This window comes from Gymnoscopelus microlampas, assembly GCF_963454915.1.
Source record: "Gymnoscopelus microlampas genome assembly, chromosome: 8".
NCBI classification, from domain to species: Eukaryota; Metazoa; Chordata; class Actinopteri; order Myctophiformes; family Myctophidae; genus Gymnoscopelus; species Gymnoscopelus microlampas.
Genome location: NC_139945.1, coordinates 37594369 through 37622210, shown reverse-complemented (window position 1 = coordinate 37622210; position 27842 = coordinate 37594369). Strand labels below are relative to the sequence as shown.

Sequence of the window (27842 nt, the reverse complement as noted above, 5' to 3'; positions counted from 1 at the left end):
TGTGGACTTAGACCACCAACAGGGAGCAGCATGAATTGCTGAAGCCCCGCCCCCTCTGTCTTCCCATTGGCTGGCCTTCAAACAGCCATAACTCAAGTTCGCAGCATGCTATGGAGTACAAATTTTGTACATGGACTAAAGGCAGCAATAGGGACTAACTGTCATTACTTAAGCCCTGCCCCCTCTGTCTGCACATTGGCTGGGCTTTAAACAGCCATCATGCTACCAAGTACAAATTTGGTAAGTGGACTCAGACCACCAATAGGGACGAACTGAAATGAGTTAAGGCCCGCCCCAAAGGCACCGCTTCCTTCACAGAGGGTGTGATTTTTCTTTATTTTTGTGACATTGATCTTGTAGATTGGCTATTTTCACATTGTATAATGTTTTTTGGACATCAACAATATTCCAATATGTCATATCTGCTCTATTCAGAACAAACCAATGTCATTTTCAAATGTATTTAATACATTACAATGTTCAATGAACCGTAATCTACAGGCCAATCACCTGCTGGAAGCTTTGATTGAATACCTTATTAACAGGTTCGGGGGGGGGGGGGGGTTTATTTACTCATGACCCAAGAAAATGTGTCCACGACCCATTATTGAGTCCCGACCCATAACTTGGGAAACAGTGGACCAGGGTCTATTTGTTGCCTTAAATGTATGAGGTTCTTTTGAAATATGAGAACTTTTTATTTCTGTAAATGTTTTATTTAAAAAAAATGTAGGAAACTAAAAGGAAAAAGAGGAAGATTTATAGACGGAGATTAAGAAAATCTATTTTTGTTTTATTTGTTTCATGATCATAAAGTGATCCAAGTGCTCAAAGTGAAAAGTGCAGCAACACACATTTAGGTCATAGGACCATCGTCAGTGCTATATCATCAGATGTAATCATTTGCGGTTAAAGCTTCATTACGTCAGTCCACATCACATAATGACAATAGTGTATGTCTGGTGTAGTGTAGTGTAGTGTAGTGTAGTATGTGATGTGGATTTATGTCTTGTATCATTTTGCGTAATTTGATTTGCGTCTCGTCATATCATTTCACGTCACTTATAATTCATTTGCAGGTAAGTCTTCATGTCAGTCCACATCCCATATGACCATAGGCGCTGTATGTGATGTGGATTTATGTGTTGTCATTTGCGGGTAAAGCTTCATTATTCACAGCGGTCAGTAGGCGATGCACTGACGATGGTCCTTTGACCCAAACGTTTGCTGCTGCACTTTTCACTTAGCTCTTGGAGCGCTTTATGAGCATGAACAAATAAAATGAAAATATATTTTCTTAATCTCTGTCTAAGGAGTTTTCCTTAAAGTTTGTGTGGAGTGAACATGGCTACCTATTTATGGCCTGTTCATGAATTTTCCATGGCCAGTCATTTGGGATCAATAAAAGTAGGACAAAAGTCTGTTATTCTAGTCCGGACTTGTCCTTTAACATGGCAACCTTGTTAAGTGGATAAACTAAATTGGTAAATGGATGAACTGTGACGGGATAGATGAGGGAGGTCAGCAAGAGTTTTTTTTTGTGCAAATATTAATTTGAATATCTGTTAGTTTATTGTATCTTATCTGTATTTTGTTTTAGTTTTTCTACTTTTTTATTGTAATGTTAATTATTGACATGTATTTTGGGTTATTGTTTTCCTGTTTTCTTCTTGGTCGTCATGACTTCATAGGCTTGTCAAAATTACATAATAGCATTAGTCTTGGATATGGATAATATCATTGGAAATTATGTAATATTTGCACAAAAAATATTTCAGTTGTAATGTATGTTTTGTTTTAACTTCCATTTACTGTATTTGAATGTGATTGTATTCTATGTATGTGTTTACCTTGTTTATTGTGAGTCACTCTGGACAAAGAGTATAGATGCATATCTACATTGAAAATTGTGAAGTGACTTTACTGTTGAAATGTAAATGAGTGAATGTTACCATGATTTGTAAATAACAACATAAAAACAAAGGCTCTGGTGTGGTTCTCCTGGTTTACCGGGATGGGGTTCAATTCCCTGCAGTGCCCTACTCATAGTGTTGTATTTACCATTTTATATTGTCTGTTTTATTTATGTTCATAGTGTTGTATTTACCCTTTATGGTTTTATGTTTTATTCTTTATGTTCATTGTGTTGTATTTACCCTTACATGGTTTGTTTAATTCTTTGTTCATAGTGTTGTATTTCCCCTTATGTGGTTTATTTTATCTTTATGTTCATAATGTTGTATTTACCCTTACATGGTTTGTTTTATTCTTTATGTTCATTGTGTAGGGTTGGGATCCTTCATTATCATTATAATTGTTGATGACCAAATGGACCATTACAGGTCTGTAACTCTTTAGTGTACAAATGGAACCAAATGGACCCGTTATGGTGGTCCTTGAAACGTAAAAGTTTGAGGACCACTGGTATTGTAATGGTTTATCAGACGTGAAGTCCACACACCAGCTCTTACAGTGTGATGGATACGGTTCCAAATGCTAACGCAGCTACAAGCTCTTAGCCTGTCTCAAAGTGGGGTCCTTGGGGGGATTTCAGGGGGTTCCCAGCTAGAGTAGTTAAGGTAGCATCATAAACATTTTAACCACTTTATCCATTTACTAGAGTCTCGGGGGACTACGCCCCCCGAGACCCCAGCCGTTGCGCGGGGCTTTGCGTTCGCTGGTGCCTACGTGTGTCTGTCTTTGTGTTAGTGTCGCTGTAGCACAGAGTGGGCATTAAGATGGGATGTATGCTCCTTTAAGGGAGGTGGATCGTGGGATTCTGTTGTTTGCAAAGAGGCGTTGTGAATATTGGCTCATTGCAGACTCACCTTATTGCCACCTGATCGTGCGAGTGAGTGTTGTGTGTACGTAGGGCGGAATAGCTTGCAAGGTTGTGTGCTTTTTTGTTTGCTACTGGGCCTTGCATAGGAATGGATATTTTGAAAAGATGTGTTGTGATGACATGTGAAAAGGAAGTGCAATAATGTGAGATAAATGACATAGACGGAATTGCATGTGACGAAGTGAGGAGTTTATTTGCATGAGATTTTGTATTTGTAGAAAATGATGCAGGAGTGAGCAGGTGTTGCAGACAGTGGCAACGTGCTGAGGACGACAGCTTGTCATGGCTGGGCCTGCGGAATGGGAGAGAAGGAGAAGGCAGGAGTCAAGCACGCAGTCTGGCATGTCCATCAGGGAACAGGTGAAACGTAAGCTAGTGGTGTATTAGTGAAGTGGTGAGAAGCATTGTCTGCATCGGTGATGTAGGTCAATGAGATATGGCACAGGTGACAATGCAACAGATGTACCTAATTTGTGAAGGAGTACTTCCCCATGAAGGAATGTTGTGAGGGATGCAGTTTCCATCGATGGCATTCATGGCAGAGCCTGCAGAATAGGAGAAAGGCAGGAAGAAGGACATAATGTGGATGGCCAGCATAGAGTATGTAACAGTAAAGGAAGCGTCTTTTGTGTGAAGTGGTAGGCCTTGACAATTATGTAGTGCAAGCATAAATGACACATGGAAGAATGCAACAGATGTACCTCAATGGAGAAGAAGCAGATGTCCATGATGAAAGGAAGTTGGCACGTCATCAGGTTCCAGAGATTGGCAACGCAGGGCCTGCAGAATGGGAGTGAAAGAGCAGCCAGGAATCAACCACACAATGTGACATGTTGAAGAGGGATTATGTGAAAGGAAAGGCAGTGATATGTGTGTGAAGTGTTAAGCAGCAGCACTATTAGTTATGTGGATTCATGAGAAAGGAATGTAACAATGCATGAACCTTGCCTCAAGGGGGACGAAGCAGTAGTCCAGGAAAGAAGCTGCAAGGCCGGCAGGTGGCGCAGGTTGTCATGAGAGGCTCTGCAGAATGGCTGAATGGCAGCGGTGACTTTGATGACAGCGGTTGTGGTGCTGTGTGATGAGCAGAAGGGGGTTGTGACCTATGTGGTGCCAGAAGTTCTTGGAACAGTGCGGGATAAAAGTGTATCCCTGTATCACAACGACTTTGGCAACCACCAATTAGTCAGCTCATCGTCACGTTGATTAGGGGGGAAAACTGTAGTAATAGTAGTGTTTTCAAGTGGATTGTTTGTTTGACGGGGGGCCACTGCAGGTGGTGGAGGACTGCTGTGAGATGGTCTCTGGAACGGGCGCTGGTGTGCGGGCAAGGCAGTGAAATGTCTGTGAAGTGGTCATTTGCGTCATTGTCAGCAGCACTTATGTAGATGAATGAGAAATGGCACATGTGACAATGCAGCAGACGTACCTCTTTGTGAAGGAGCACTTGACCATGAAGGGAAGTTGCAACGGGCTGAGGTTACACAGATAGTCATCCATGACAGAGGCTGCAGAATGGGAGAAATGGAGAAGGCGGGAAGGAAGCACACAATGTGAGACGTCCACTATGGATCATGTGACAGTGAAGACAGTGATTTGTGTTTGAAGCGGTAGGTATTGTCAATTATGTAGAGCAATTACAAATGGCACATGGAAGAATGCAAGACTTTTACCTCAATGTGGAAGAAGCACTTGTTTGAAAACCACATTTTCAGTGTGGTATGTCTGGTGCGGTATGGCAAACGTCATGGCTGCTGGGTCACCCGTCCTTGAACTGGCAACATAAAGCTGTCCGTGGCTGAAGACAGGGGACTGTAGCCAGACTCCCACTCTTCTGAGGGTCTGCCCTTGGGACTTGTTGATGGTGGTGGCAAAAGCAGTGCGGATCGGAAACTGTCGTCTGGCCCAGTCAAAAGGGAACTGTCCAGCTTCAGGAAGGAACTTGATGCGAGGGATCAAGACTTCCTTTTGTGTGGCTGCGATTGTGCACAGCAGGAGCTTGTTGTTGAGGGACCTCTGGAAGAAGAGTTTGGTGCCATTGCACAGTCCGTCTTTGTGTCTTTGTGTCCGCTTTCAGGGATGGAGACGAAGTCGTTGGCATCATTTGCTGTGCCATCGCCAAGGCTGAGGGTCCACGTGTCGAAGTCCTCCAGACGTGGGTCTCCACTGGCCTTGACGCGCATGTTTTCTGTGAGGGAGAAGATGGAGAATTGGTAGCACTTTACAATAATGACCCGTTATAAAGCATTTATAAACGTTTATAAGTAGTTTGTAAACTATTAACAAATCATTAACAACCTGTTTGTTGACATTCGTAAATGATTACTAAAACCTTTATAACTACAGTTACAAATCATTTGTAAAGTATTAGTAAGTAGTGAACTATTCATGAATAAGCCATTTATATACATCTGTAAAAGATTATTAAATCATTTGTAACGACCTATTCTAAAGCATTTATAAACGTTTATAAGCAGTTTGTAGACTATTAACAAATCATTAACAACCTGTTTATTGACATTCGTAAATGATTACTAAAACCTTTATAACTACGGTTACAAATCATCTATAAAGGTATTAGTAACTATTCATGAATAAGCCATGTATAATACATCTGTAAATGATTATTAAATCATTTGTAACTGATGTTACATAATATATACAAGCTATTGGTAGCTTGTTCATGTTTAACATATGCTTTGTTAAACATTCCTAAAGTATCTATAAATCCTTAGTACATGTTATTATGTGCCCTATAGTAAAGTGAAGACAGTTCATCATTTACAACTGTCTGTTAATGTGTTTGTTCATGTTTAACATGCTTTGTAAAACATTCCTAAAATATCTATAAATCCTTTGTACATGTTATTATGTGCCCTACAGTAAAGTGAAGACAGTTCATCATTTATGACTGTCTGTTAATGTGGACTTCCTCCTTACCTGTTGCAAACTACCTGGCTTTCATGAATGCAGACACCAAACAATTACTAGAATTATCATTCATGTTAAGCAAATGATGCGTAAGACATTCGTAAAGAGTATGTAAACCATTTGTGGTGTTAGGGACCAAAAAAGTCACTACAAAGTACTACCAATCAACTCTAAATTGCCTGAAACATACTCCTAACAGGTTTTTGGGGGGACGATTTTGGCCTCCACACTTAGTGATTATTTCGGATTTAACTTTCGTTTCGGTGGTGACCAACTTTCGTTTCGGTAGTTTGATTACAAAATGTAAGTTGTGTAAAAAATAATCTGACTATACTAAGTTGTTATTTGTTTGTTTAAGTCAGGCTATACTCTACTCAGAGTCATAAGTTTACAAAATGTACTAAAGTACAGTGAACGTCTGTGCGGTTTGTCTTCATCACTGAAAATAACGTACATGTAAACTGATGTCATGTGCAGTTGGGGTGAAGAAACAAAACCATTTCACTCCTAATAATACCTATTTGATTTGACATCCTGACTTGCTGCTGTAGTTGAGGCTTGAACCTGTTACCTGCGGCTCACTAGTCAGTGACTCTATCCATTCACCTACAGCTGTTTCCTTGGAATCTGTGGTTCTGAAACGTTTTGTTGTCAACCCCCCAAATTGACATGTATTTGGGCAGTGGACCCCAATGTGAAAAGATGTAGTGTCAGGGCCCCCCATGAAAAAGATTTATATTTATGCTGTAACACATTTTTTAAAAGTTATTTGTCTTGTTTGTTGTTCAAGTCAAAGCACCAGGAAGGCTGTACTTGTCAGCCATCTGTTAGCTCAATGGGTTGAGACGCAGTATTCATGATCCAGAGGCCATGAGTTCAAATCCCATTGATGTCTTTCCTATGATTCTTTCCTTTGCAGACTGGCTTCCAGAAGATCAACTGAAAACTACCAGGAAGGCTATATTTGTCATCCAACTGTTAGCTCAATGGGTTGAGACGCAGTATACCTGATCCAGAGGCCATGAGTTCAAATCCCATTGATGTCTTTCCTATGATTCTTTCCTTTGCAGACTGGCTTCCAGAAGATCAAATGAAAACTACCAGGAAGGCTGTACTTGTCAGCCATCTGTTAGCTCAATGGGTTGAGACGCAGTATTCATGATCCAGAGGCCATGAGTTCAAATCCCATTGATGGCTTTCCTATGATTCTTTCCTTTGCAGACTGGCTTCCAGAAGATCAACTGAAAACTACCAGGAAGGCTGTACTTGTCAGCCATCTGTTAGCTCAATGGGTTGAGACGCAGTATACATGATCCAGAGGCCATGAGTTCAAATCCCACTGGTGTCTTTACTGTGATGCTTTCCTTTGCAGACTAACTTCTAGAAAAACAAGGTAAAACCACCAGGAAACCTGTAACTCTCAGCCAACAGCTTAGCTCAACTGGTAGAGCGTCTGTCCAATAACATGACTTGACTTGAGTGGGTTCGATTCCCACTCGAGTCAAGTGTCCCCGGTAACTTGAGGCAACGGATAAATTGACTGATGTCCTTAGTGATGCTTCCCTTTGCAGACTAACTTCTAGAAAAACAAGTTAAAACCACCAGGAAACCTGTAACTCTCAGCCAACAGCTTAGCTCAACTGGTAGAGCGTCTGTCCAATAACATGACTTGACCTGACTTGAGTGGGTTCGATTCCCACTCCGAGTCATGTGTCCCCGGTAACTTGGGGCAACGGATAAATTGACTGATATTCTTCGTGATGCTTCCCTTTGCAGAATAACTTCTAGAAAAACAAGTTAAAACCACCAGGAAACCTGTAACTCTCAGCCAACAGCTTAGCTCAACTGGTAGAGCGTCTGTCCAATAACATGACTTGACTTGACTTGAGTGGGTTCGATTCCCACTCGAGGCAAGTGTCCCCGGTAACTTGGGGCAACGGATAAATTGACTGATATCCGTAGAATAACTTGTACGAGTGTGCTGGTTCAAATCCAGTTCAACCCAGGACCGAGCGGTCCTGGGTTCGATTCCCACTAACGTCAAGTCCCCGGTTTTTCTAGAAGTTAGTCTGCAAAGGGAAGCATCACTAAGGATATCAGTCAATTTATCCGCTGCCTCAAGTTACCGGGGACACTTGACTCGAGTGGGAATCGAACCCACTCAAGTCAAGTCATGTTATTGGACAGACGCTCTACCAGTTGAGCTAAGCTGTTGGCTGAGAGTTACAGGTTTCCTGGTGGTATTAACTTGTTTTTCTAGAAGTTAGTCTGCAAAGGAAAGCATCACAGTAAAGACACCAGTGGGATTTGAACTCATGGCCTCTGGATCATGAATACTGCGTCTCAACCCATTGAGCTAACAGATGGCTGACAAGTACAGCCTTCCTGGTAGTTTTCATTTGATCTTCTGGAAGCCAGTCTGCAAAGGAAAGAATCATAGGAAAGACATCAATGGGATTTGAACTCATGGCCTCTGGATCATGTATACTGCGTCTCAACCCATTGAGCTAACAGTTGGATGACAAATATAGCCTTCCTGGTAGTTTTCAGTTGATCTTCTGGAAGCCAGTCTGCAAAGGAAAGAATCATAGGAAAGACATCAATGGGATTTGAACTCATGGCCTCTGGATCATGAATACTGCGTCTCAACCCATTGAGCTAACAGATGGCTGACAAGTACAGCCTTCCTGGTGCTTTGACTTGAACAACAAACAAGACAAATAACTTTTAAAAAATGTGTTACAGCATAAATATAAATCTTTTTCATGGGGGGCCCTGACACTACATCTTTTCACATTGGGGTCCACTGCCCAAATACATGTCAATTTGGGGGGTTGACAACAAAACGTTTCAGAACCACAGATTCCAAGGAAACAGCTGTAGGTGAATGGATAGAGTCACTGACTAGTGAGCCGCAGGTAACAGGTTCAAGCCTCAGCTACAGCAGCAAGTCAGGATGTCAAATCAAATAGGTATTATTAGGAGTGAAATGGTTGTGTTTCTTCACCCCAACTAACTGCACATAACATCAGTTTACATGTACGTTATTTTCAGTGATGAAGACAAACCGCACAGACGTTCACTGTACTTTAGTACATTTTGTAAACTTATGACTCTGAGTAGAGTATAGCCTGACTTAAACAAACAAATAACAACTTAGTATAGTCAGATTATTTTTTACACAACTTACATTTTGTAATCAAACTACCGAAACGAAAGTTGGTCACCACCGAAACGAAAGTTAAATCCGAAATAATCACTAAGTGTGGAGGCCAAAATCGTCCCCCCAAAAACCTGTTAGGAGTACGTTTCAGGCAATTTAGAGTTGATTGGTAGTACTTTGTAGTGACTTTTTTGGTCCCTAACACCACAAATGGTTTACATACTCTTTACGAATGTCTTACGCATCATTTGCTTAACATGAATGATAATTCTAGTAATTGTTTGGTGTCTGCATTCATGAAAGCCAGGTAGTTTGCAACAGGTAAGGAGAAAGTCCACATTAACAGACAGTCATAAATGATGAACTGTCTTCACTTTACTGTAGGGCATATAATAACATGTACAAAGGATTTATAGATATTTTAGGAATGTTTTACAAAGCATGTTAAACATGAACAAACACATTAACAGACAGTTGTAAATGATGAACTGTCTTCACTTTACTATAGGGCACATAATAACATGTACTAAGGATTTATAGATACTTTAGGAATGTTTAACAAAGCATATGTTAAACATGAACAAGCTACCAATAGCTTGTATATATTATGTAACATCAGTTACAAATGATTTAATAATCATTTACAGATGTATTATACATGGCTTATTCATGAATAGTTACTAATACCTTTATAGATGATTTGTAACCGTAGTTATAAAGGTTTTAGTAATCATTTACAAATGTCAATAAACAGGTTGTTAAAGATTTGTTAATAGTCTACAAACTGCTTATAAACGTTTATAAATGCTTTAGAATGGGTCGTTACAAATGATTTAATAATCTTTTACAGATGTATGTAAATGGCTTATTCATGAATAGTTCACTACTTACTAATACTTTACAAATGATTTGTAACTGTAGTTATAAAGGTTTTAGTAATCATTTACAAATGTCAACAAACAGGTTGTTAATGATTTGTTAATAGTTTACAAACTACTTATAAACGTTTATAAATGCTTTATAACGGGTCATTATTGTAAAGTGCTACCCATGTTTTTATTTAGCTTTTGAAAAGTCACTTGGTACACACAGCCTGTATCTAAGAGGCAGACAAATTAGTCTGTCTGACCTCTGCCCTTGCTACTCTCCAGTGCATACAGTTGTATATTATTCAGATAAATCTTGTAGATTATTACTAATCCATAATAACAGCAAATATGAAGGTGATGGGCTGAGTGGTTATACACACATACACACATTACCAGGAGTCACTCGCTAATGATGGACGTCACCAGCAAATGATGCAAAATTACGCAATTGACATGACATGAACGATAGGCATCACCCGCAGTGATGCAAATGATCATCATTGCCTTGCGAATGACAGGCGTCACACGCATAATGATGTGAATGACGTGATGTGTGTGTTTGACGCCGTCCCACAGAGGCTGAAGGCTCTGAGGGGTATGAGGTCACCATGGGTTCAGAGTGCATTGCTTAGATGGGAAACTGGAAGGTGACATCCACCCTAGCCTCCTTAGCTAGGGACACAATGTCAGACAGCTTTACAACCATTTTAGCAGCATCATCCAATTCATCACAGGCCAGGATCTTCAATGGGCTGGCGGCAAGCAGTAATTTGGCATTGTCCACATTTGTCCCTTGTAACCGCACTACAATGGGGATTTTCAGTTCCAGGTCGGTAACAGCCTTGATGATGCCCTGGGCGATGACATCACACCTCATGATGCCGCCAAAGATGTTGACCAGAATAGCCTGCACCTTCCTGTCAGAGGTGATGAGCTTGAAGGCATCTGACACCTGGTGGGCTGTGGCTCCACCCCCTACATCCAGGAAGTTCGCTGGCATGCCGCCATGCAGCTTAATGATGTCCATGGTAGCCATGGCCAGACCGGCTCCGTTTACCAGACAGCCGATGGTGCCGTCCAGTGCGATGTAATTGAGGTCAGCGTTGGCGGCCTGTCGGTCGCGGGGGTCTTCCTGAGTCCAGTCCTGCATCTCAAATACTTTCTCCTGCCGGTATTTTGCGTTGGGGTCAATGTTTATCTTGGCGTCCAGGCATATCACAATGCCAGAGGAGTGCTCTGCCATGGGGTTGATTTCTACCATGGTGGCATCATACTTGATGAAGACATTGTACAGTTTGATCATGTTCTCTGCTGCGTCATTGATAAGTGCTGGAGGGAAGCCCATCTTCTCTGCAAACTTGACAGCCTGCTCCATCTTGATGCCCTCCATAATGTCAATTGGCTCCTTGAAAATGGCCTCTGGATTCTCCGCTGCCACGTCTTCAATGTTCACCCCGCCCTGTGAGCTACCGATCAACACAGGGCCCACCATGGAGGATGTCTGCTCCATGGTGATAGCAAAGTAGTACTCGCTGAGTGGGTTCCTGCGCTTGCAGATGAACACCTGGTTACAGATACGCCCCGCCTCCCCGGTCTGCTTGGTGTAAAGCTTTTGACCAATCATCTGAGATGAGATGTCACGGGCCTCTTCTGGCGAGGAGACAGTCTTGACTCCTCCCTTTAAGCCGCCCTCAAAAGTCCCCTTCCCCCTGCCACCAGCCAACACTTGTGCTTTCACCACCAGATCCTTTGAACCTACATGTAACTGCTTGGCAACCTCATACGCCTCCTCCGAGGAGCTGGCCACCATGCCAGTGGGTACTGAGATGCCAGCCTCTTTCATCAGGCCGATGCTCCTGTACTCATGCAGGGAGAGGTTTCTCTTCTGCTGCTGAAGGTGGGGGCAGCAATGGAGAGCCACATAGCACCTTAGATGCGGTGTCAACTGTGGTTCTAGTCCCTAAATGTCTCAGGCTAGATGTCAAGCGACCACAAATTGGCAACATTGCCACGTGTCTCTTCCCCCAGGGTGGTATTTCTATGAGTGTACAGTCTCTATTGACTTCAGCATCTAAAATACCTTATATACCATATATCTGTCAATCTGTCAATGTCAGCAATGCCCAAATATGGAGTACAGGGCACTGTCAGGGCAGTCTATGACATCAGTACTATGACATCATATTGATGACATCAGGCTACTCGATATTGGGGATTTGTGGATTTATCAAGATAGATATGCGGGGGACACATTCACATGCGACACACTCACATGCATGCAGAGATATTTGGCATTCATAGATAGATTATAAAGCACGTATTAGTCCGTATTCTGCCACTACTAGGCCATAAATGTAAGAGTTTTCAATAACCTCCTATCTATCTATCTATCTATCTATCTACGAAAACTGTCTCTGTCTGTCATGCATACCTACTGCAGTTTACAGTTTAGGCATTTAGCAAACGATAATACATCATAATACACATAATACATCAAATGCTTAAAAATACTGTAGTAATCTAATAATAAAGTAATACATAAGTAAACCAATAATCTAATAATAACTACATATGTAAACCAAGAACCTATATCGTCAGCCTACATTGAAACTATACACACACTATAGGATGCTAGGTCAACAATGACCTGGCATCTGTCTACATAACATGCTATCTAAGTTACATTTTAGCCTTTGCATAATCCTGCAAGGTCGTCAAGGCTAGGACAAGTGCTACGGGCTGAGGTGGAGTCTGAAGAGGTGAGTCTTCAGATTACGGCAGAAATAGTGAGTCTTCAGATTATATAAATAAATATTAGATTAAAAATAAAATAAAAAAAACACAAAACTACAATAGTGTCCAAATTACTCTAAATGAAGTATTTCTACTGTCTCTCAGCCATCATTTTAAAGGGAGGTGTTATCATAAGTAATTGACTAGTAGTCTGACATTTCTATTAACCCACATATGGATGCATTGCAGCTATTGATTATGTTATCGATTATCCTATTGATTACTTTGTTTGGGGGGGTATCTTTTATATATGTCAAAAAGTGGTTAGCCGTTGCAGACCTATTGGAATTCACGATCCATTATACTAATGCATTTGGTGTGGAGGGACATACTAGAGAGGATCTAGTATAGAGCCCTGGTCTGGGGGACCCTGGTCAGCAAAGTATATGGTTTAAGAGGTTAAATGATTAATATATATTTTTTTAAATCATCGATTAATGATCAACAAGCTCAATACCAACTGCACCACTACACTTATTGAGCTTGTAGAGCTGATATTTTCACCAATTTTTCATCCCAGACTAGGGACGTTAGGGTACAATTGATTAAATTGGTTTGTTGGATTAACTGTTGTACTCCTAAACACACAGGTTATTCCAATGTCTCCTCCTCTTCACACATAGTACCTCCGTTATAGCACACTATTATAGCCTATTCTTACATGATAGGTTTCTACTTTCTTTGAACAAAATCTATAATCTATATTATTGCACCTCGAATATGGTCATGCAGAATATGGCAATAATAAGTGTTTTATAATGAGTAATAAAGAGCCAATATGCAACTAATATGCATGCTAATAAGCAACTACTTTTAATGGTGATATATTAAGTGTTTCCAATCATTCTTAACTTAATTTCTGGAAAAGTTCAATTAAACTATTCATCCAAAGGGAACAGGGATTGCTGTACCAAGACTAGGCTACCAGTAGATGTCAGCAGTGATTCAAACAGTTCTGAATTGGAGCTGCAGTCACTTGAATCACCATACACATGCAATGAGCCAAGAAATGTCCAAACAAACACAACAGAGTAAATAGTGGAGCAGCTTTCCTCTTCATCTCAGCAAGGCTTCTTCTTTTAAGGATATTCACTTTGAAGGTCACTGCTCATACTGTCCTTCTGAGTGTGTTTACATGCAGGCCTAGCATCAAAACAACAATGCTGCTAGTTAATGGGAGACATGCCAGGGGCACAAATAGCCATTGTGTGTATGAGAGACTGTCTGTGTGTTTTGATATGGAAGCAACCAGGTGGCGCGCCCGTGCACACACACACACACACACACACACACACACACACACACACTCACACACACACACACACACACACACACACACACACACACACACACACACACAGAGAGACACATGATGACACTGACCACGGTATTCTGTGTGTTCTGCTGAAAAAAATGTTTTTGAAGATTTTTACTGTTACATCCCTTTTGTGTGTGTGTGTGTGTGTGTGTGTGTGTGTGTGTGTGTGTGTGTGTGTGTGTGTGTGTGTGTGTGTGTGTGTGTGTGTGTGTGTGTATATAATACAGACAGACAGACAGAGACACGCGCACACACACACACACACACACACACACACACACACACACACACACACACACACACACACACACACACACACACACACACACACACACACACACACACACACACACACACACACACACACACACACACACACACGCACACACACACAGTAGGCCTACACATGCATGCTGTGGTACCACTTGCCAGATGTCAGCAGCTGAATTAGTTCATGGTTGGGGTGGCTGGGGTCTTTCATAATACTATGGGCTTTACTGGCACCATCAGCTCACATCATACACTGATCAAATCAAACTTTATCTTTACTGATGCTCTTGGCTGTCTGTACCACCCTCTACAGCACTTACGGACGGTTGAGAGCAGTACAGTTTCCATGCCAGTCGGTGATGCATCCAGTCAGGATGCACTCGTTTGTACCTCTGTAGAAGGCAAAGGATCGTGGGCCCCATGCCAAACTTCTTCAGCCGTTTGAGTTCAAAGAGACGTTGTTGTGCATTTCTCAGCACATGACCAATGTGCTCATCCCAGGAGAGGTACTTGGGGATGTGAACAAGTAACTGAAAGCTGCTGACTCTGTACAGCAGAGCCCTTGATGACGATATATGCCTCCCTCCAGCCTCCCTCATCTCTATCTGTAGTCCACAACCATGGCAGGTCCTTGGTGTTGTCGACATCTCATCATTGCCAGTGATCGTCACTGTCTTTGGTGAACTTAGCTAATCATCAGCTTGGAGCTGTGCATGGCTGGCCGTGTTTGTTTACTCTTTGCTGTGAAGCTGCTGTGAGATGTTCCTGGAATTTTGTTAACATACTTTCAAACTACGTAGCTCTTGTAAACATTGGGTCACAGCTGCTGGGATATTGTAATACTTAGCTCATACTAGCTTAGCTTCCTTATAGCTGTGCGTGACATTTGAAAAGGTTGAGATAGCAGGGGAGGAGGCCAAATTGGTACTCTCCTGGCAATATTAACAAGCACCTCCACGGGAAAAGATTATTTCTAGTACTCGCAGCAACTGGCAGAGTGAGAGAACTTGGTGCTCTTCTGGCTAACATGAGCGCTCTATTCCCTCCGACTGTCTCCTGCTCGATGAATAACAAGCAGCTTACAACAATGGGAAAAAGAAGAAAGCAGGGTGAAGGAAGGGAGAGGTTACGGAGATATAGAAATAGAGGCTACTGCTGTGTGTGTTTGTGTCACCGCTATGAGCTAGCTACAGTATGACTCAGTTAGGCCTTTGGCCGTAGTCGTAAATGGGTGCATTCAGTACCAATGCAGTTACAATTCTAATGTTAACCCTTGACCGGGGGTCCCCAGGGCACACTTGCAGGCAACTATTTACATGCATTCCCGCATATTACTCAGACTAACTGTCCCGCAATATGAGGAATTCCTCCATGTTAAAACATTTTGTGAACATTCTTTTGCGTGACAAACAGCAGTCCGAAATGACGGAAAATTGACAAACAGAATGTGCTTCTTTGATGATAAAATAGGCCATTGGAGTTGGACATCTATTGTCACCCTGCTCTCATTCGTGTTTGTGTGTGTGTGTGTGTGTGTGTGTGTGTGTGGATAGGGGTGCCAGGTTGAAAGTGACAGGCCAGTCCACAGAATGACTCGCAACGCAACTCCTTGCAACATGCAACTCCTTGCAAAACTTGCGACCATTATCACAATATGGCAGTTGCAAGAAGTTGCATTGGTGTGGACTGGCCTGAAAACGGTTTTGTTGCAAGGAGTTGCATTGGTGTGGACTGGCCAGTGAGACGGAGGAAGGAAGAAGTAGCTTATATTTGATGTACTTTTATTTGAAAAATGTTAATTAAAAATGATATTGATGGGCTTATATTTTTAAATTAAAGCAATTTTAAATCAGATAATCTGTAGCTATCGATAGCCATCTGTGGCCATCCATAGATACACATGGAAGCCACGCCATTATAAGACCATCTTGTTTTATTTGTACACCTCTCAATCCCAAATCCCTTTCTGTCCATGCATACAGAAAGGACAGGTGAAATATCACATTCCATGAACAGACAGATGGCTTTGAGACAGGCGAAGAGGAACATACTGTATGCGGCTTTGAGACATAAGAGGAATGTACTGTACATGCAGCTTTAAACAGCCTTGGTTGAGAAGTGAAAGAGGAAGATATAACAGAATATATAGTGGGCAGAATGCAGAGACAAGAAGAGAGGATGAGTGAGAAGGCGAGATGAATTTAACTGAAGCCCCCCCTAAGAAGCAGCTCAATATCCAGATCAAACACATTGCAACTCTTGAAGTCCACCATTCCCTTATCATTTTAGGAGCTGACCTGTAAAATCCTGAGTGTCATTTAAATTATGAGTGTACAAATGTAACCAAATGGACCCTTATACGCAGAGTGTAAGCAGTTGAGGGAGAGAGCTAGAGCTCATGATCATCAACACAGACATCTAAGACAGTGAAACAATAGATGTTTTGTTGGGCAGTTTAGGCTGGGCTGAAGATGAACCCCATAACTATCCTAAGGATAATTCCTTTTAACAGGTCGTTCATGAAAGTCCTTGCGGTCTTGTTTCCAATGAGAACCTGTGAGCAATTAGGGGTTAAGAGTCTTGCTTAGGGACAAATTTCATTTCATCGACACATATGCTGTCCTGGCCGGAAATCGTACCTGCGGCAACCAGGGCCTCTGGTTCCCTAGGCGGGATCACTAACCACTCAGCTATGGCCGCCCCAATCCTGAATATGAAGCCTGCCCTGGTATGAGGAATACTAATTTTGAATGGACCTCATCAACACTATAACTTAACAGCAGCAAATTATTTTAATTTGTTTGTAATGTTTTAGTCATTAATGCAATTCTCAATTCCACCTTGTACTGTAGCCTAGTCCCTTGTCTCCTCTGACCACTGCTGGCTGGTTTGATCTTTGGAAGGTTGCAACGCATGCAAAGAACATGCTTCTCCTCTCAGATCCGCGCATTGTTGAACAGGCACCCTGACCAACCTGTAAGAGCTGCTATGCAGTGACAGAGATCACCCTCCCCGTCCTGGCTCATATAGCTGAGGTTCAGTGTGGTCCAAATGTTTACTTTTTAGTGGTGACAAAGTGACATTCAATTATGACAAACATACCACAGAAGAAAAAGACAATACACCTTCCTCAATGGCCAATGAAAGAAGGCCTACATTAGGTGGACCCAAACATTGAGCAAATACAACAAGGTTTGGGGGTTTGGTTTGAAATGTTTTTTATTCACATTTAAAAAGATGCTCATGGCAGCACATTCCTCCACCTATTCCAGCAAGACATCATGTCCCACTAATCTCACTTCCTGTCCTGTGGACAAATCTCAAATCTGTAGAAAAAAAAGAAAAAGTAAAAAAAATCATAAAATAGAGAATGTTTGTGAAAGAACATCAGCATGGATTAAAAAAAACAAAACAAAAAACAGGGTGAAGAGGAAACAGAGGACGCAGAGGATTCAAGGTGCTGTAAGTTAAAATATCTGGTTAAAACAAAAAGTTACTTTTGAGAAAGTTAAAGCTCTCTATATAATCACTGCTATAGACTACAGTGTTTGTATCCTGTCTGTATCCTGTATGAGTTCTCTCTCCTGATTGGATTAAATTGGTATTCCGACCAGAACATTTATTTTCTGTTTAATAAAGACCTCGTACAGAGTGTTATTGAACAGTCAAACACTAGTCTATAGCAATGATTGCTATGGGAAATAGAGCTACTGTACTTATTTTAACAAAACAATATCACTTACAGCACTTTTAATTCATTCTTTAACTAAGCCCATCTCCTGCTATACCAGAGGTGTCATGTGCTATTTTTGTTGTAGTATCTCAGAGCAGGCACATTAGCAAGTCAAAGCGGCATTGCTTTCAAGTCAATCTCAATCAGCATTAGAGGAGCTGATAACACGTCGTACCCACATGCAGGCTTGAATCAGAGAATGAGAGAGAGGGAGAAAGAGAGAGACTGGAGGGAAGGACGGAGATTCTGAGTGTGGTGAATACCATACAGTAGTTATATACTCATAGATATACCACATTGGCCGCTGCTGTTCATTGGAGAGATGCGTCGACCCGGCCGCCATATGAGCAGGGGCAAGCCATGCCTCCTAACGCATGTACAGTATGTCTATTGAAGCAGGAGGTATCTCCACAATTAAAATCATTAGAAGTCGCTGAATTCTCAACCGATTTTCAAGCGGTTTGGTTTGTTACAAATGTCAGCCATGTACTTATGTTATGATATAGGATACCTGGTTATACTTAAAATGTGGGTTTGCATATCAAAACACATTATCTTACGTAGATAGTTAACAGTTACGGTTATACAATAAAAATGATAGTCTCAGGTAATATACGACTCAGGCTGCAGGCATATTTCTCGCGGTGGAGTTAAGGCAAGTTGCCCCAGGCAATATGGCGGCGACGTTGACGTACGGCACAGTGGCCAATGCAGTGTCTATGTATATATGTCTATGGTTAAAATCACCCTACATAGTTAGTTGGGGTTCGCCAGGGCTCTACGTATATAATGAACTGCAATTCTTTCGAAAATAGATCTACAACTTCACGACACTTCAACACGTTGTGAGCTTGTAGATCTGCTTATTTTCGCAGAATGTTCACCCCCAGCATAGGGACGCTAGGTTTCATGTGGCTGTAGGTTTGTTTTTGGTTCCTGCACGTCAGCAGCTTTCTTGTGATCTTACAGCACATGCTGAGGGGCGTAATGCGTGTATACAATCCCAGGCACACTCTCCCAACACCCACCCTCTCTGTGCTGTGTGCAATGTGTCTGTACAGTATATGTTCAAAGCGAATGTTCTCTCCATCTCCTATGGCTCCAAGCGACTGTTGGGTCTCTGCGGTGCCTGCTGTGTGGTTGGTTGGGTATAAATAGGAATATATAGATACCGACATGTTCAACAGACTCAACAACAGAGCCTGTTGAGGGTGGATGGATGTGTACACTGAACAAAAGCACTCTCTCTCACCATCTCCGTAGTTTCAACAGCTCACTCGCTCAGGGAAACTGACTTGGAATGTGTTGGGAGACAGGATTGCAATATTTAAACTGTTGCTGTCTCTTGCTCCTGTCAATTTGACTCTGTCCCACATTATCAATCTCTTTCTCATCCCTCTCTCGCTCTGGCTTTCATAGCCCCATTCCATCTCAAATGTTGGGTCAACTTTATTCTATCCATCCATCCGTACGCACGTACGTCTGTATGTAAGTCCATACGTCCATTTTGTTCTGTCCATCGAGGAAAAAGACAGCAGTGAGCAAACACAAGTAAAAAAACAAGCAAAAAAATAACACTAGGAGATGTAGGTCCTAAAAAGTAGAATCCCCTCTGGTGTTAACAGGGGTTTGACAGCAGAGCTCTTCCTCTTTTACCACCACCATCTCCATCGTTAAAATCGTCATCATCCTCAGCAGACACCCCGTGGGTTTGACAAGTTCGTTGTTGGAGCTTGGTCGTGACCTTGGCCTCTCCTTGCGTGTTGATGTGGTCACTGGTACTGGAGGTAGTTTTTGAGGGTCTGCGGCAGGGGGAGTGTGTCGATGTGGTGGATGCGTTCCCTCCCCAGCGCCAGGCGGGCCACTCGTCTGCAGAGGTCCATGAGGGGCAGGGGCTCCGCTATAAAGCACACCAAGAGAGACACACTGTTAGGATTGAGACAGAAGGACACCTGGATTGTTAAACACGTGAAACCTAGTGTCCGTGTTCTGGCCATGTTAAAGTAGGTGAACATTCTAGAAAAGTATGCAAGTGTTGCATTGTGACCTTGCAGATCAGTTGTTTTCACTATTTGACAACATACAACAAAGTATATTGTGCCATACCCCCCCCCCCCCCACCCCCGGCTAGCCTAGAATAGAATACTGCCAAATCCGTCCCTCTGTTTCTCCCCTAGATTAACACCCTCTCAGTTTTCCTACTGTCCATCTCAATAAAGGTCAAGTCAAGCTAGACCCACACAAACACTTGACCAATTGAACCCTACTGCGAAAATAGCAGTGTTTTCAGTGAAGACATCTGGTGTAGAGGGAGAAAAAAAGGACTGAACCAAGTATAGAGCCGTGGGGGAACCCGGTCAGCTAAATATACAGGGATTAAGTGGTTAAATAGGTGTTGATGTAAGCCAGTGTCTGCCCCCCTGGAAGCACCATCTGCTTCAAAATCACTCACACTGCTCAGACTGAACATTACACACACCGGCTGTGAAGGAGGTAACGCGCATGGCTACGTGCAGTCGTGCACACATTGCAGCAAAATGAACCCCCACAATTTCCGGAACACACACATAGTCTTGATTTACAGTGGATGCACTCACACTGTACACACATGCACTCACACGTGCATTAACACACACATGCACACAGGTCACGTGTATTACTGTCCAAGGACAGACAAGAGGCTGTCAGAGGGTCCGTAGGGATTCTTCTAAAAGGGCTGGTGCCATTGTGGCAACATAACCATTGGCTAGACCGTACACACGCGCACGCCCGCCCGCCCGCCCGCCCTCCCTTTGTTACCTTTCAGGATAGGGAAATTGATGATGAAATCGCGAGCGCTGCTCATTACGCAACACAACCAGAAGCAGAGTCAACTTCTGCTTCCCTCCCTTTTCCCAGAAAGCTTTTTGGGGGGGCTTCTCTGCCTTTATTTATAGTACAGTGAAGAGATGAAATGGGGAGAGAGTCGCCGAGTGACACGCAGCAAAAGTCTGTCGGGCTCAGGAATCGAACCCACGACCCGCTGTCAGGCTGCTTCAGAGCCTATATGGAGCACACCTTAACCACTAGGGCTTCGGCGACCCCCCATAAAGGAAATGCTTGACTGGCCCTGGCCTAGAGGTCCGGCACCTAAAGGCTCATAAGCAGTCTGACAGCGCACCACAGGTTCGAGTCTTGCTGCATGTCTCTCCCCATCTCTCTCCCCCCGTTTCCTGTCCATCTCTACTATGAAACTATAAATAAGGCAGAAAAAGGCCCAAAAATATCTTAAAAAAAAAAAAAAAAGTAAATGCTTGACTGTTATTTTGCTCTTGAAGGGCAAGACCACTTTGGTAGAGGTTTGGGTTGTGTAGTGACCTTGCCATGATGTAACTCCAAAGGTGGACAAGAAATCAAAAATAATTGCTCCATTGATTAGAAATTGATCAATCTAAATGTTCCTCACTTTGCTATTTTTATTAGGAAGAAAACCCGGACTGGATCCTTGGATCCGGATCTTCAAATAGTGAAATCAACAGGAAGTTGACATTTCTATTTAAAAAACAAACACAAACACTACTGGTTTGGTGATGTTCTATTGCCTGAATCAGCTTTGTTTGTGACTTTGAGAGCTGTTTCACTGTACAATGTAAGTCAATGAGGAGCATATTTTCAATGATCAGTTTCTAATCAATGGAGCAATTATTTTTGATCGCAGTCGCAGTTAAGGTGGACTAGACACGATCCACTGATTTAATACAGTGTGTCTGTGCCTGCGTGTTGATCGGTTAGGAATGTTGTATTATTCAAGAGAAAAATAAGCATTAAGTGCGTCCCTTGTAACTATACTGTACCAAGTAAGATGCACGTTAGTACCAAGGGACGACTGAAACCAATGCCTGTACTTATCACATCACATAAACATCCAAAACTCATTAGAATCGACAGACAGGGGTCCAAAAGGAACAAAAAAAACTAAAAACAGAAAATACAAACATTGTTTGGTGCTTACATGGCTTCAGCTGCTTAAATGTCAACATCCTAATTAAAATCTGATCAATGAAGGATTTGCAAATGAATATACCTTATAAAAGTCAACGGTGCAAAATCTGCCAGTACTAGAGAAATCTATGGATTAACACTACCAATTATGGTTTCAAGTTTGTGACAGCCCTCCTGCTTTAGCAGAGTCTGCTGTGTGTTTCTGCTTGTTTAACTGTGTTGTCTAGCAGGTCCCTGCTAGACGGAGTTCATCTGTGCACATGGGAGTACCTGGCCAGTCCCAGAGGTGTATTTAAGGCCCTGTCGCAGTCAGTGTTCTTCCCGGACCATGTTCGCGCTTGGCTGGCTTTGGCCGTGTTACTAGTACATTGCATTCATCACCCAGCCCTGTTAATACTGATTGTATAGATTCAGTATGTGTTTTAAGAATATAGCGGGGAAATAGCGGGTCTAATGTGAGCTTGCAGATCGGCTATTATTGCCATTTGTTGCACAAAGAACGGCATCAGTGTTTAAAAACCATGTCACTTCCTTTCTTTTGTTGTCATAGACCAACACGGGAACTACAAATTCCACGCCCACTTTTGAGACTTTTGAGTGCCTCCAGTCGAGGTCCGTTAGAACGATGTACTGCAGCTGCCAATGCATTCCCTATGAGAGGATATGAGAGTTAGCCTACTTTTAAAATTATCCTACATTAACTGGAGACGATATTGATTTAAATAAAAATATGTTTCTAAATGTATGGAGTGTCTTTGTCAACATATCTTCTTGTTTTCTTAATAGTTGATGTGTTTCACATTTAATTTGCCACTTTGATGGGTTACCCATAATGTTAACACAGCAGAGGGTAGACTGCAGACAGACACAGTAGTCTTTACGAGCGCCGAACGTCCACACTGAAGTGGGGAATTCTCATCCCAATCCCGACTGACTTTGTTCATATTTCTATATTTTGAACATCTCATAGGCTTATATTAATTTTCTACCCAACATGGAGCTCCGACGGTACATGACAAATGAAAACGTGTGGGTTTACTGTTGTTGTATTAACTTGCCTGAATGTAAGTTGGGGAAATAACCCAACTAAATGGAGGAGTGACATATCCCGACATTTTTCAACTACTTAGTGAATACTCCAGGTTAGTATTAATATACAAATAGTCTTGCAAGATGCTGTTTGGATAATTGTTCAAAATAAATAGCCTATAAAAATGATACATGAGAGACACAAACGTATGTGGGTATTGAAAACCTCAAGGGATGCGTCCATGACGTATATACCATGCGACCACTTAAACCTTAGATTTCAGACGCTAGAACTTTTGAGACACTGATGGATTGTAGTATACTGTGGGTTGTATATTGAGATGGCAGGTATGTCACATTAAAAAGGACAAATCAAACAAATGGGACACTTTATTAGAACACAAAAAAAATCGCTACAGCCTCAGTAGTTAACCAGTGAAATTAAGGTATTTTACAATGCCTCTCATAGAGATTGCATTGAGAGCTGCAGTTCATCATTCTAAAGGACCTTGAGTAGCGGCGCTGTGTGAAAAGTGGGCGTGAATTTGTAGGCGCCCCTCTTCCGGGCGTGTGCGTCTATGGCTCACCAGCCAGGTCATGAGAACTGCCACAAAATAAATGACCATTTGGGACATATTTTGGAGCTTAGCGCCAGATCTGAAGCAAAGTCTACCTGAATACCATCCTTATGGTAAGAAAGACATTTAAATGGCAGCATATGGCAGATAATTATGTGTAGCAGAAGAAATCGTCTCAGAGACACTGGAGAACAAAATCACAAAAGTTACTTACGCCATTTGACTGTAAAACTGCTATAATAAGTAGTGATAATCAAGATCATGGACTCATTTAGGAAGCAAACAGATAAAACGTGTTTCAAATTAGACTGTGACTAAGGAAGAAGGGTTTTATAAATGAGAATTCCCCAGAACAGCTAGACACACAATTTGCAAGAATATCACATCCCATTAAGCAAACACCCTTTCATCATCCTTTCCCTGCACACAAAAGAAAAAGGGGGAGGGGGAAAAAACAGACTGAGATGCGCATTCAATTTTTAACCACAAAAACAACCATCCCTCAAGAGTTTTTTCCCTGACCCTGTGAGCTCACCCTCTCCGTCTCCCTCATGAACAGGGGGCCTTGAGTGAGTGAGGCTGGTGGTTTACATGTTGCCTGCGAGGCACGTAGAAGCCCAGAGATGGATGCATCTTGCATTGGCCTAACAGCTCCCATCAATCAGACTCACCTCGAACTGCACAGCCCCCCCGCAGCCTCCAATAAGGAGTGGTTACCATGACAACCAGCTCCTCACACCTCTCTTCGAGTGATGTCACGCATGCTCTGCTTGTGTGTGTGCGGGTGTGTGTGTTAAGTGAACAAGACAGGGTCTAATGCCGGCATGGTTCCCATGTGGATCTCAGACTTCATGTCATGTCATCTACAGTATCATGTATTGATGACATATGACTCCATATATGGTCAAGGGTTTAGCCAGATCCGACCACCACACATTTCCATCATAAAATAAAAGTTAAATACATCACAAAATATAAAACATAATGAGGAAGTAACTGTATGGAGGTACTTCCTTGACCTACTGGCAGTGTGCACAAAAACCTTGGCACTGATCGGTCCAACAATGATTTCGAGATGTGTCGCCTCTTACAGAGCCACACCGTACAAATGTCGCTCTCCACTGTTGCTTATTGTTGCCTGTCAGGAGTCTAGCAGTCTATAACAATTGTGTCTGTGTGTCCATAGATAATCACATATCTCTGCTGTCCAGCCAGAAACTGCTAACTCCAAAACGCTCACTGGTCAGGAAACGCAAAAACAAAATATACGTTTTTCAGGAAATGAAGAAAACCTTATATTTTTAAAACAAAGCAATACTGCCTCATCAAAGTTGGTATAGTGACTTTATATATTGTCAGATACTTGCATGTGTCATTATATTATCAACACTTTAACCAAATCGCAGGTAAATCAACACTTTACCCAGCGCAAGTGGAGTTAGCAGTTTCAGATGAGCAGAAATCAAGCTGAAGTGGAGTTAGGTGTCCAAACAACAGTAGCTCCACTCGCTGCTGAGGGAGAGGTTTCAAAAGGGTACAAATTCTCAAAAGCTAACAATGGATCTCCAAGCTCACAATGCATCACAACAACGTGTGAATTAATGCCCTGATGCTTCATGCCACTTATTATATAGGCCTACAATAATAAACAGGACTTTAAATATTACAATAACTTCTGCAAAGAGGTAGTAGAATAGCGCGACAGAAATGCTATGAACACCTTTCTTCTTGTCACATTGCTCTCCTCATTAAACACTTAATAGATTTTAGAAATATAATTACTTGTTTTCATAACATTAGCGTCAGTGCTAAGTTTGATAAACAGGTACACTGCATAGTTTTAACAGACTACGGGGAGTTTGTTTACGTGGTCCTCCTCCTCGTTCACTGCGCAACGCGCTCTACTCATGCTGTTGAAAAGCAGCACTGTAGAGGAGAGGGGGGAGTTGTTTGTTTTTGACGGACAGTTTGAGGATCCAATGGAGTTGGGAGTTTTCGTCAGAGGCGCTTTTTAATACTTTTCATTGGTTCAAATGTTTTGATATTTTACACAGACCTAAAGGGTGTTCAATAGCCTTGATTTATGAAAAAAAAAAAAAATGAAAATGGAGTTAGCTGGTCCTGGCTGGACACCGACGATATGTTTTTTTTACTATAATAATTTTATAATGGAAGTCAATGGGGCTCTGATCAGCCTTGCCGAAATGTTGAGTCATACGTCATAGAAGACTGACGTCACAGGCTGGCCAGATAAAGTCTGAGATCCACATTGGAGCCGTGTCACTTTGCGACGCGTTTGTACAGTTGTTCAGCCTTTTGTTTTTGAGCGGTGTAGCCGCTCCTATAAGTGGGGTTGGGACACCTCATTTGTACACCCTTCGCTGTACTGTGATTTGCTCATAATAGCACATCCCTCTACATTAGTACACCCCTAGCTGTACTGTGATTGGCTGACTCTATTGGCTGACTCTATTCAGTAAATGAAAATAATAATCAGTATGTCAGTTCTCAATTGGCTGGTAAAGTACTTCTTTTCAACTGACGTGAGACCCTCTGTCTATACTGTAGCACAACAGTTGACATACAACTCCCATTGATGAGTGGAAAGTTCTTGCAGGTGAGGCTACATTCACTCCAAAGGATGACTTGTGAAAAGGATAACCTTTTCAACCATGTCACAGCATCAACCTGGTGACTGGAGACTTGAAGCTTTGTCCCCCAATGTTGCTGTCTTTCTTAACATCTCACCATCATCAACACTAGTAGAGTACAACTGGTATCTTGGGAACATCCAAGTTGTGTGGATATTATATATAAACTAGAAATTACTGTTCCTGAAGAAACAGTGTGGAATCGCTAAGATCCCACTATCTATTTATAGTACAAATTGTGATGTCACGTGAAGCTTGACCAATGCGCAATAATAATAGGTGCCAAAAAACGGGAGGAATAATAATAAATAGTGGGAATAACTAACTGTCGCTATAGCGATCCCACAATTATGAAATAAATACCAGGCCTGTATTCTGAGGACGACGCAGAGGAGTATTTAGTGAGTGAGCTTCTCCATGAGAGGTTATGAGGATGTTAGCTGCTTGTTGAGAAATGGCCAATCCCAGCTGACACTAGCTGGCTCTCCATGGTTGGGGTTGGTGTGGGCGATAAGTGGTCCTGTCAAACGGTGGTGAGAGTCTGAGCAGACAATGCATCAGCTGTCACTCAACAGACCCAATTAGGGCCTGATAGTACAATACTACAAAATGGTGTGTGTGTGTGTGTGTGTGTGTGTGTGTGTGTGTGTGTGTGTGTGTGTGTGTGTGTGTGTGTGTGTGTGTGTGTGTGTGTGTGTGTGTGTGTGTGTGTGTGTTTTGTGAGAGAGAAACAAACATAGACAGTTAAGGAGTGAAAAGATGTGCGCTTGCGTGACTGAGCGAGGAAAGATAATGTAAACACTATGTGTGTGATATTGTGAAACAAGTGTCATTAATTAGTCATTACAACTACTAACAACACTCACCATATGTACTACAGGCACTGGAATAATTAAGTCCAGCATTGTCATGACAGCACTCTCCGATATGGTTTAATCAACTTTATGCTTCTTGTTACTTGTCGGTTAATACCTATTTCCAGCCATGACTTGTAACAGAAGCTGTGTGTATGTGCATGTGTGCGCGTGCGCGCGTGCGTGTGTGTGTGCGTGCGTGTTTATGGAGAATGGGTGCAGACAGAGACAGACAAATACATTTTTTTTGGGAACCTTCTCAGCGAATCTGTTTATCTATTTATAAATATAAATATATATTCCAACAAATATTCCAACAGAAGAAAGATGAGGAGAAAGTGAAGGAGGGGGAGATAACTCACTGTGCAGGGGCATTACAAACAAAAGAGACAGGCCTTTGTGTCTGAATCCTGTGTTAAGGTGGAGAATTGTAAACAGACGTTTCAAGTTAAGAATGTAAAAATTCCACTGTAGCTGCTTGCTTATTGTTTTCACAATGCACCCAGTGTAATGAAATGCCATGGATTGACACAACATGCACTTGGCTAATGCTATGCCAATACGTGTACACTTAACCATTGTTAAATGGTATGCACAAATAAATGTAAGCATTTCTTAGTAAGGCCATGTGAACATTTTTTATATATCTCTGCTGTCCAGCGCAAACCTGCTAACTCCAAAATGCTCATTGTTCAGGAAACGAAAAAACTAAATGTAAGTTTTTCAGGAAATGAAGAAGACCTTATATTTTTAAAACAAAGCAATACTGCCTCATCAGAGTTGGTATAGTGACTTTATATATTGTCAGATACTTGCATGTGTCATTATAT

At 42.0% G+C, this 27842-nt stretch overlaps 2 protein-coding genes across 5 annotated transcripts in view; both read right to left on the bottom strand.

Moving 5' to 3' along the window:
* Positions 1-10433: 10433 nt before the first annotated feature.
* LOC311050567 (succinate--CoA ligase [ADP-forming] subunit beta, mitochondrial-like) lies at positions 10434-14785 on the bottom strand (the record flags this gene model as incomplete). The annotated part of the gene is made up of 2 exons (XM_084064653.1): positions 10434-11733; positions 14577-14785. 2 exons carry the CDS (start codon positions 14783-14785, stop codon positions 10434-10436), a joined length of 1509 nt encoding a protein of 502 aa, XP_083920779.1.
* A 2629-nt stretch (positions 14786-17414) lies between these two features.
* The window catches only part of LOC311050392 (SPRY domain-containing SOCS box protein 4-like), a 58347-nt gene continuing 47919 nt past the window's right edge, over positions 17415-27842 (bottom strand). For 3 of the 4 annotated variants that reach the window (XM_084064461.1, XM_084064463.1, XM_084064462.1), the window contains one exon: positions 17415-19819. In XM_084064461.1, the coding sequence (XP_083920587.1) occupies positions 19692-19819 (128 nt within the window). In that variant the 3' untranslated portion in view covers positions 17415-19691. The remainder of the gene's footprint in view (positions 19820-27842) is intronic. The other variant, XR_014601296.1, reaches the window with a different exon arrangement.